Raw genomic sequence first — 12,002 nt, forward strand, 5'->3', positions numbered from 1 at the left:
CACTGAAGCTGGAGACTCATATCTCCCTCACTAGCTTTAAGCAACAGCTGTCAGAGCAGCTCACAGATTAATGCACCTGTACACAGCCCATCTGTAAATAGCCCATCCAACTACCCTCATCCCCCTACTGTATTTATTTATTTAACTTGCTCCTTTGCACCCCATTATCTCTACTTGCACATTGATCTTCTGTTAATTGATTTGCTAATTGAGTGAGTGACATAACAAGAGAAAAGCTGCTGATGCACAACCACATGTATTCTATCAGTTCAGACCCCGACTGGGGGTTGGAAATGATCTGAAGGCCTTCAAAAGGAGGGCCGCATATCACCAGTTGCCCATCCCTGCTCTAGAGCGAATGCCCAATCAACATTAATGTGTGTGTGTGTGTGCGTGCGTGTACCTCGAGGAATCGTGAGATGTCTCTCTTGTCGCTGATCCCCATGGCAACGACGTTCTCAAAGAGCCAGAAGAACGGTCGGTGGTCGTCTGGTTTGGGACGGGCCTCGTGGAGCAGCCGGTAAAACTCAAAGAACAGCCGTCCGGTACCCTCTGGGGGGGGTGGACACACACAGACTTTATTATGAGGGACATTTCACAGGAAGATGATGATGAAATGCGAGACACACCCACCGAAGAGTCCCTTCCTGGCGGGGTTGACGATGGACAGATCATTACAGGGACTTCCTCCAATCACCAGGTCAAACGGACCCCAGTCCTGGATCTACAGACAGAAAGTATGTTGTTAAGTCAGTAGCCTGAACCAGACCACAAGACACTAGTGTTTCTGTAGTGAGACAGCTTGATGTACAGGACACCCCCTGGACAGGACACTAGTCTGTGTTTCTGTAGTGAGACAGCTTGATGTACAGGACACCCCCTGGACAGGACAGTACACCCCCTGGACAGGACAGTACACCCTGGACAGGACAGTCCCCCCTGGACAGGACAGTCACCCTGGCAGGACATACCCCCTGCGATTGAGACAGCTGATGTCAGGACACCCCCTGCCGGACTCTATCCCTAGATGGCGCCGGAGGGGATGACTGCCGTTTTATGGGCTCTTAACCAACCAGCTATTTTGTTTGTTTTTTCACATTATTTGTAACTTATTTTGTCCATAATGTTGCTGCTACCGTCTCTTATGACCGAAAAGAGCTTCTGGAAATCAGAACAGCGATTACTCACCTCGATCTGAACGAAGAATTTCTCTTTAATGAGTGACATACAGCTGGCGGGTTATACACTGTATCGGCAGGATAGAACAGCAGCCTCTGGTAAGACAAGGGGTGGTGGTCTATGTATATTTGTAAACAACAGCTGGTGCACGATATCTAAGGAAGTCTCAAGGTTTTGCTCGCCTGAGGTAGAGTATCTCATGAAAGCTGTAGACCACACTATCTACCTAGAGAGTTTTAATCTGTATTTTAGTAGCTGTCTACCACCACAAACCGATGCTGGCACTAAGACCACACTCAATGAGCTGTATACCGCCATAAGCAAACAGGAAAACGCTCATCCAGAGGCAGCGCTCCTAGTGGCCGGGGGACTTAATGCAGGGAAACTTAAATCCGTTATACCTGATTTCTATCAGCATATTAAATGTGCAACCAGAAGGGAAAAAACTCTCCATTTGGAAAATTTGACCATAATTCTATCCTCCTGATTCCTGCTTATGAGCAAAATTTAAAGCAGGAAGCACCAGTTACTCAGTCAATAAGAAAGTGGTCAGATGAAGCAGATGCTAAGCTGCAGGACTGTTTTGCTAGCACAGACTGGAACATGTTCCGGGATTCTTCCGATGACATTGAGGAGTACACCACATCAGTCACTGGCTTTATCAATAACTGCATCGATGAAGTCATTCCCACAGTGACTGTACGTACATACCCCAACTAGAAGCCATGGAATACAGGCAAACATCCGCACTGAGCTAAAGGCTAGAGCTTCCGCTTTCAAGGAGCGGGACTCTAAACCGGAAGCTTATAAGAAATCCCGCTATGCCCTCCGACGAACCATCAAACAGGCAAAGCCTCAATACAGAACTAAGATTGAATCCTACTACACCGGCTCTGTGGCAGGGCTTGCAAACTATTACAGACTACAAAGAGAAACCCAGCCGCGAGCTGCCCAGTGACACAAGCCTATCAGACGAGCTAAATTACTTCTATGCTTGCTTCGAGGCAAGTAACACTGAAACACGCATGAGAGCACCAGCTGTTCGGGACAACTGTGTGATCATGCTCTCCGCAGCCGATGTGAGTAAGACCTTTAAACAGGTCAACATTCACAAGGCTGCAGGGCAAGACAGATTACCAAGACATGTACTCCGAACTTGTGCTGACATTTTCAACCTCTTCCTGTCTGAGTCTGTAATACCAACATGTTTCAAGCAGGCCACCATAGTCCCTGTGCCCAAGAACACTAAGGTAATCTGCCTAAATAACTATCGATCCGTAGCACTCACATCTGTTTGCCATGAAGTGCTTTGAAAGGCTGGTCATGGCTCACATTAACACCATTATCCCAGAAACCCTAGACCCACTCCAATTTACATACCGCACCAACAGATCCACAGATGATGCAATCTCTATTGCACTCCACACTGCCCTTTCCCACCTGGACAAAAGGAACACCTGTGTGAGAATGCTATTCATTGACTACAGCTCAGCGTTCAACACCACAGTGCCCTCAAAGCTCATCACTAAGCTAAGGACCCTGGGACTAAACACCTCCCTCTGCAACTGGATCCTGGACTTCCTGACTTGCCGCCCCCAGGTGGTAAGGGTAGGTAACAACACATCCACCACGCTGATTCCCAACACAGGGGCCCCTCAGGGTTGCGTGCTCAGTCCCCTCCTGTACTCCCTGTTCACTCATGACTGCACGGCCTGGCACGACTCCAACACCATCAATAAGTTTGCCGATGACACAACAGTGGTAGGCCTGATCACCAACAACGACGAGACAGCCTATAGGGAGGAGGTCAGAGACCTGGCCATGTGGTGCCAGAATAACAACCTATCCCTCAACATGATCAAGACTAAGGAGATGATTGTGGACTACAGGAAAAGTAGGACCGAGCACGCCCCCATTCTCATCGACGTGGCTGCAGTGGAGCAGGTTGAGATCTTCAAGTTCCTTGGTGTCCACATCACCAACAAACTAGAATGGTCCAAACACACCAAGACAGTCGTGAAGAGGGCACGACAAAACCTATTCCCCCTCAGGAGACTGAAAAGATTTGGCATGGGTCCTCAGATCCTCAAAAGGTTCTACAGCTGCACCATCGAGAGCATCCTGACTGGTTGCATCCCTGCCTGGTATGGCAACTGCTCGGCCTCCGACCGCAAGGCACTACAGAGGGTACATGCCTGGGGCCAAGGTTCCTGCCATCCAGGACCTCTATACCAGTCAGTGTCAGAGCCCTACAAATTTTCAAAGACTCCAGCCACCCTAGTCATAGATTGTTCCCCCCCTTTTACGCTGCTGCTTCTCTATGTTTATTATCTAGGCATAAGTCACTTTAATAACTCTACCTGCATGTATATATTACCTAGACTAACTGGTGCCTCCGCACATTGACTCTGTACCGGTACCCCCTGTATATAGTCTCCACATTGACTCTGTACCGGTGCCCCTTGTATATAGCCTCCACATTGACTCTGTACCGGTACCCCCTGTATATAGCCTCCTCATTGACTCTGTACCGGTACCCCCTGTATATAGCCTCCACATTGACTCTGTACCGGTACCCCCTGTATATAGCCTCCACATTGACTCTGTACCGTAATACCCTGTATATAGCCTCCACATTGACTCTGTACCGGTACCCCCTGTATATAACCTCCACATTGACTCTGTACCGGTACCCCCTGTATATAGTCTCCACATTGACTCTGTACCGGTACCCCCTGTATATAGCCTCCTCATTGACTCTGTACCGGTACCCCCTGTATATAGCCTCCACATTGACTCTGTACCGGTACCCCCTGTATATAGCCTCCACATTGACTCTGTACCGTAATACCCTGTATATAGCCTCCACATTGACTCTGTACCGGTACCCCCTGTATATAACCTCCACATTGACTCTGTACCGGTGCCCCTTGTATATAGCCTCCACATTGACTCTGTACCGGTACCCCCTGTATATAGCCTCCTCATTGACTCTGTACCGGTACCCCCTGTATATAGCCTCCACATTGACTCTGTACCGGTACCCCCTGTATATAGCCTCCACATTGACTCTGTACCGTAATACCCTGTATATAGCCTCCACATTGACTCTGTACCGGTACCCCCTGTATATAACCTCCACATTGACTCTGTACCGGTACCCCCTGTATATAGTCTCCACATTGACTCTGTACCGGTACCCCCTGTATATAGCCTCCACATTGACTCTGTACCGGTACCCCCTGTATATAGCCTCCACATTGACTCTGTACCGGTACCCCCTGTATATAGCCTCCACATTGACTCTGTACCGGTACCCCCTGTATATAGCCTCCACATTGTAATTTTACTGCTGCTCTTTAATTATTATTATTTTTATTTTTTAGGTAGTTTTCTTAAAACTGCATTGTTAGCTAGGGGCTTGTAAGTAAGCATTTCACTGTAAAGGTCTACACCTGTTGTATTCGGCGCATGTGACAAATATAATTTGATTTGAAATGATATTTGATGTACAGGACACCCCCTGGACAGGACACTATCCATCTCCTTAATGGCATCAGGTTCCAGGTTTCTGGTATGACCAGGGGTCGAACCCCCATTTCTCAATCTCAGGGCAAACACTCAGTTGGATCTTCATTAGGGTTAGAGTTATTATGGAACTTTGGAAGGAGGACAGAGGAAGAGGAGGAGGAGAGAAGAAGAGGAGAGAAGAGGAGGAGAGGAGGAGAAGAGAAGGAGGAGGATAAGAGGAGGAGGAGGAGAGAAGAGGAGGAGAAGTAGAGGAGATAAGGGGAAGAGAGAAGAGAAGAGGAGGAGCAGAGAAGGCGAGAAGAGGCGGGAAGAGGAGGAAAGAAGTGGCGGAGTAGAGAAGAAGAGGAGGAGGAGAGAAGAGGAGCAGAAGAAGAGGAGGGAAGAAGAGGAGGAGAGAAGGGGAGGAGGGAAGGAAAGGAGGAGAGCAGAAGAAGAGAGAAGACTCACGTGTTTGCGTGTGACGTTGCGTACGTCTCCAACATACATGATGGAACCATGGTGACGTACGATCCCCACGGTGATAGAATCCTCACACACCTCTGAAGCCACGTACCTGTCCACCTGAATACCTAGGTCCCTGAGCACCAAGAGACCTACACACACACACACACACACACACACACACACACACACACACACACACACACACACACACACACACACACACACACACACACACACACACACACACACACACACACACAGATACATTAAAGACACACATATACACAAAAACATACTACACACACACACACACACACACACACACACACACACACACACGCGCTGGTGTTCTGACCTGTGGCGATACCGTCGAACAGAGAGAGGACTCTGATTGGCTGTCTCCTCTCAGCTGCTACAGGAGGGTACAACCTGGCTGCCTCCTAGAAGAGGGGGAGAGGGGGGAGGGGTTCAATGTCATCCCTGTGATCCTCAGCCATAAAACATTTTGAGCTGTTTACATGTTTTAATGTGTTGGTCTAAAGCAGAGATATCAAACTGGTTCCCTGTTCCACATCATTGATTTCCAACCCACACACACCTTATTCAACTAATCAGCCAGTGTGCCAGGTAGGTGTTGGAAACCAAATATGTCAAACTACTCACTACTTCACAGGAGAGCATTTTGAAAGTAATTTTTTTTTTTTTATCAAAATGTTTTTTGGGGGGCAGAAATGCCTTCTGGGACATGTGAACATTCATGTGCCTTAATAACAAACTTCTATGCCATCTGTAAATACGAATACAATTGTTAAATTACGAGCCTAGTTGGTTTAGCCACCGAAAAAGTCAGCAACCTTCCCGCTAGCCATGATTGGCTGAGATAATGAGTGGGCTGGACATGCCTAGAGATGAGTTCGGATTGGTCTGCCATATAGCACGCTTCTGTCTATTTGAGTTGGTCAGTATGTCTAGGGTAATCCTGTCTAACACAGCTTTTTTTAAATGTATTGTGTAGTAAAACTTAACAAAAGACTCCAGTATGCAAGTATCCATTTCAATAGAATGTCACTGCAACAAGTGTGACAGAGTGCAGAATAACTGATGAATTTACCAACGCTCAACACCCGTTGACTATGGCCGGTGTCAGCAAACGTCGGCATAAAAGCATTATTAAATTGTTGCCAGGATCACAGTTACAGTCACCAACACTCTGGATAACATGAAAACAACCTAACCAGCTCTGGCGAGTCAAATGGTCAGAGTTTGGGTTTAAGATGATTCTGATGGCATTGCAGGTCATCCTGTCTAACGCTGCTTTAAAATAAACTGCTTAGTAGAAGTGCATACGTGTTGCTCTCCACTTTTAGAGGAGAAAACACCAGTCTTCAAACTAAGGGCAACCATGGCAACCGTGACAGAGAGGGAGAAGTGTCCATGAAGATAGTTTAGCTAGCTACATTTTCAGACACGTGTCTAATTTTGTCAGAAAGTCGTTTTCATTTCAAGTTAAAGTGTACTGTTAGCTAGCTAGCTAACGTTAGCTGGCTGGCTTGGTAGCTAACGTTACGTGTATGATCTGTGTAGTAATATTATTTGTATCTCAGAGCCATTTGCTTGACTAGCTATAGCCTAATGTTAGATGGTTAACATTGAACCTGGTTGGTTAGCTACCTGCAGTTTCTAAAGCCATGACATAATTTTCTGGAATTTTCCAAGCTGTTGAAAGGCACAGTCAACTTAGTGTATGTAAACTTCTGACCCACTGAAATTGTGACACAGTGAATTATAAGTGAAATAATCTGTCTGTAAACAACTGTTGGAAAAATGACTTGTGTCATGCACAAAGTAGATGTCCTAACTGACTTGCCAAAACTATAGTTTTTTAACAAGAAATTTGTGGAGTGGTTGAAAAATGAGTTTTAATGACTCTAACCTAAGTGTATGTACACTTCCGACTTCAGCTGTATGTGGAGGATGAGGGCCGCAGTAGGTATCTCAGATAGGGGGGAGTGAGGCCTAAGAGGGATTTATAAATAAGCATCAACCAGTGGGTCTTGCGACGGGTTTACAGAGATGACCAGTTTTCAGAGGAGTATAGAGTGCAGTGATGTGTCCTATAAGGAGCATTGCTGGCAAATCTGATGGCCGAATGGTAAAGAACATCTAGCCGCTCGAGAGCACCCTTACCTGCCGATCTATAAATTACGTCTCCGTAATCTAGCATGGGTAGGATGGTCATCTGAATCAGGGTTAGTTTGGCAGCTGGGGTGAAAGAGGAGCGATTACGATAGAGGGAACCAAGTCTAGATTTAACCTTAGCTAGCTAGCTACATGTCATAACAAAATACTCCACAAGTATCCATTTCAATAGAATGTTAATGATGTCACTGCGACACCTGTTGTCGATAGACGTAGCTGGTAAATTTACTCTGGCTATCTACTCCGATTTCAGAGCACTCTCGTCTGTGTGTCAGAGCGCAGAATAACTGTTGAATTGACAAATGCTCAACACCCGTTGAATATGGCCGCTGTCAGTAAAAGTTGTCAAAAAAGCGCAAATAGTTGCCAGCAGCACAGTTACAGTCACCAACGCTCTGGATAACATGAAAACAGCCTAACCAGCTCTGCTAGGGGGAGTAAAATGGTCAGAGTGAGCTGTTCTCTCATTATGTGTCTTTTCAGAATAACTGACGAATTTACGAACGCTCAAAACCCTTTGAATATGGCCGGTGTCAGTAAACGTTGGCAAAAAAGCGTAACTACATTGTTGCCAGCAGCACAGTTAGTAACCAACGCTCTGGATAACATGAAAACAGCCTAACCAGCTCTGCTAGGGGGAGTAAAATGGTCAGTGAGCTGTTCTCTCATTTCTGTCTGGAAGTAGCTAGCAAGCTAGCCAACGTTAGCCAGTTAGCTTTTGGGTGCTTGACTGCTGTTGTTAGGACAGAACGCTCAGATCAACCTTTAGTGAGATGGATTTGATGGGTGTGGCTAAAGCTTAAGAGGGTGTGAACGATGCTGAATGGGTGTTGACAAAGAAGAGCTCTCCAGTAGGTACCAAAACATTCAAAGGCCATTTTCTAAAAAATGAGGTTACAAGTTTATCAATGTTCAAAGCAGAAGTACTTTCCCGTTGTTCCTCAACTGTAGTGTTTGACATACCATTTTCTAGCTCTGAGACTCTACTTTCATCCAATGTAAAACAAATACTGTTGCTACATAAGACCGAATCGAGTTGATCGGTCACATATGTGGAACCAGTTTGATGCTTTAGACCAACACATTAAAACATGTAAACATCTCTACGTGACCTTTGACTTACAAACTCCTGTTCATGGTTGTTAGCGAAGAACACCTGTAGTCGTGACGGCCAGTCGTCGCGTCGTCGTAGTAACCCGTGTGTGTTGTGTGTTTCACACATGTAGCAGTTCCAGGGGTCCTCTCTGATCGCAGCTGACGCCGAACCCAAACCCACCAAAAGATCCACACACTCCACACAGAAACACCTAAACACGCACACAGACATCAAAAAATGCTAGTAGGAAACAGTCGTAGAGACAACAGAACTAGAATCTACAACAGAGAGGTATATTTTCTGGGTGACCTAAATATTAACTGGCTTTCATCAAGCTGCCCACTCAAGAAAAAGCTTCAAACAGTAACCAGTGTCTGCAACCTGGTTTAGGTTATCAGTCAACCTACCAGGGTAGGTTGACTCCTAAAGGGAGAGCATAATAAACAAGGAAATTCTCAAAGCTGCTAATGAGAACCTTGATGACCTTGTACCTAGCCGGTGGGGATTCCGGTGGGGTGCCCCCACCCAGGCAGTGGCAGTGCTGGCAACACTAGCTGCAGTAACCCATGGGGAGGGGGTCACACTCGGACATTCAGAGAGGGGGTATATTATTGTGGCCCTGGTGGCACGAAACCAATCGGACTGCATGGAGAGGCTTGGGAACATGGTCAAAATGGATGACCGTATTGTGGGTGTTTCAGGAAGAAGGTGTACATTTGACCTCCATCATCTAGGATGTGACAATGGTAAATAAATCTCTACATTTATGCTCATTTTTTGCGCGGTCTTGCAGGCCTTCTCATGCAGCTGCAACTGCAAGTACATTTGTAAATCATGACCCATCTTGAGTTGGGCTCTGGGATGGTGCAATTGTTGAGAGGGTGAGCTTATGGTTGTGTGGGGGTAAGGGCTGAATGTGTGTGGGTGTATGTGTGTATCCCACAACTGTTGCGAAGGAAGAAGTAAAAGATGTTAGGGACTATAGAGGATGATTCACAGCAATATGTAATAAAAATCGAGGTGAGGGCGATGGAAATGCATTTGGCAATGGATCTGCTTCGGTTCGGTGGATGGTGCTGTGTGCACTTTTCGAAGGATGGATCCCAGTCGGTCCGGGGCTGTGCGATGCGGGGGGTCGGGGGTGGTCTGCCGGGCATTGGGATGACAACCCAACTCGAGATGGGGGCTTTTGGCGGGTGGAATAGTGGGGACCAATTGGAGGTTTGCTTAGTGGAGATGCAAATGTCATGGTACAACTATATAGACACTCAATCATTATGTTACTTTTTAATAGGACGTTTACAAACATATATTTTGATAAAAATAATTGAAAGGTGTGTCTCATTATGGTAAGTGGTGAAATAAGTATAGCCAGTTACAATTGTAATGGCTTAGCAGATAATAAGAAAAGACGATCAGTATTTACCTGGCTAAAAGAGAAGGATTATAATATCTACTGTTTACAGGAAACCCATTCAACAGTTTTAGATGAAGTTTTGTGGAAAAAGAACTGGGGGGGCGAAATATATTTCTCCCATGGGCAAAGAAATTCAAAAGGGGTGATGGTTTTAATTAATAATAACTTTGATCCAAATGTGCAACTTGTCCAAACAGATCCTCAAGGTAGATGGATTATTTTAAATATGTTATTGGACAATAAACATATATGGCTTATTAACCTATACGGTCCGAATAATGATGATCCAAGCTTCTTTGACAATATATATAAGAATGTATCAACTCTACAAGCAACACTAGACTCTATTATTATAGTGGGAGATTTTAATACGGTCTTAAATACCTCTATGGACCGGAAAGGAAATCACACTACAAACTATCACCCTCAGGCACTTAAGGAAATCAGGAATGTCATGGATATATTGGAATTAGAGGATATATGGTGACTTAAATACCCTGACCTAGTGAGATATACATGGCGGAGGCTTAATCAAGCTAGTCGCCTTGACTACTTTCTTATATCATTCTCTCTGGCACCAAAAGTTAAAAAGTGTTTGATAGGGGACAGAATGCGGTCGGACCATCACATAATTGGCATATATATTACTCTTACAGAATTTCCACGTGGGCGAGGATATTGGAAATTTAATCAAAGCCTACTAGATGATAAATTGTTTAGAACTAGGACAGAAGAATTTATAACTGACTTTTTTAGACATAACATAGGTACAGCAGATCCCCATATTGTATGGGACACTTTTAAGTGTGCCTTTAGAGGCCATGCAATTCAGTACTCATCTATAAAACAAAAGCAATTTCGATCAAAAGAGTCCATATTAACAAAGGAAATTGAAGGACTAACAGTACAGTTAGATAACAATAAAAACGGTACCATAGAGGCACAGAATAAGTTAGAGGAAAAACAAAAAGAAATGGAGGAACTTATTCAAGAAAGATCCAGTGTAATATATTACAAAAATAAAGCTAACTGGATGGAATATGGGGAAAAATGCACCAAATTCTTTTTCAATCTTCAATATAGAAATGCTACCAAAAAAAACGTATTAAAACTTGTTACAAATGATGGAGTCACGCATGATTCACCAAATGATATTTTGAAAGAGGAAGTAAAGTACTTTAAGAATATATTTTCGTTTCAGGCTCCTCCATCTCCACTAACTGAAACTAATTGTATGGATTTTTTCCCTAATAATAATGTAAAATTAACATCTGTACAGAAAGACTCATGTGAAGGCCTAATTACAGAGGAGGAACTACTTGATGCAATTGGGGCCTTTAAGGATGGGAAAACTCCAGGACTGGATGGCATACCAGTGGAAGTATACAAACATTTTTTTTATATACTCAAAGGACCACTATTAGCTTGTTTTAACCACTCCTATATAAATGATAGATTATCAGACACGCAACAAGAAGGTGTGATATCATTATTACTGAAACAGGACCCAAGTGGTATATATAAAGATCCAGTCCATTTAAAAAATTGGAGACCTCTTACACTTCAGTGTTGTGATGCAAAAATCCTAGCAAAATGCTTGGCGCATAGAATAAAAAAAGTTTTGTCAGATATTATTCATCCTAATCAGACAGGTTTTTTACATGGACGATACATTGGAGATAATATAAGGCAAGTACTGGAAACAATAGAACACTATGAAATATCGGGGACACCAGGCCTGGTTTTCATAGCTGATTTTGAAAAGGCTTTTGATAAAGTACGACTGGAGTTTATATATAAATGCCTAGAATATTTCAATTTTGGGGAATCTCTTATAAAATGGGTAAAAATTATGTATAGTAACCCTAGGTGTAAAATAGTAAATAATGGCTACATCTCAGAAAGTTTTAAACTATCTAGAGGAGTAAAACAAGGTTGTCCACTATCGGCATATCTATTTATTATTGCCATCGAAATGTTAGCTGTTAAAATTAGATCAAACATTAATATTAAGGGATTAGAAATCCAGGGCCTAAAAACTAAGGTGTCATTGTACGCTGATGATTCATGTTTTCTTTTAAAACCACAACTAGAATCTCTCCACGGCCTCTTAGAGGATCTAGATACATTTGCTAT

The 12,002-nt window shown here is 44.1% G+C and overlaps 1 protein-coding gene across 3 annotated transcripts in view; it reads right to left on the reverse strand.

Annotated features, from left to right (window-relative positions):
• LOC139555916 (DNA (cytosine-5)-methyltransferase 3A-like) overlaps positions 1-12,002 on the reverse strand; it is a 112,663-nt gene that overhangs the window by 24,227 nt on the left and 76,434 nt on the right. For all 3 annotated transcript variants that reach the window (XM_071369288.1, XM_071369286.1, XM_071369287.1), the window contains 5 exons: positions 8,477-8,660; positions 5,510-5,594; positions 5,158-5,303; positions 634-724; positions 404-552 (listed from right to left, as the gene is read on the reverse strand). In XM_071369288.1, the coding sequence (XP_071225389.1) occupies positions 404-552; positions 634-724; positions 5,158-5,303; positions 5,510-5,594; positions 8,477-8,660 (655 nt within the window). The remainder of the gene's footprint in view (positions 1-403; positions 553-633; positions 725-5,157; positions 5,304-5,509; positions 5,595-8,476; positions 8,661-12,002) is intronic.

Source organism: Salvelinus alpinus, chromosome 27, assembly GCF_045679555.1.
Source record: "Salvelinus alpinus chromosome 27, SLU_Salpinus.1, whole genome shotgun sequence".
NCBI classification, from domain to species: domain Eukaryota; kingdom Metazoa; phylum Chordata; class Actinopteri; order Salmoniformes; family Salmonidae; genus Salvelinus; species Salvelinus alpinus.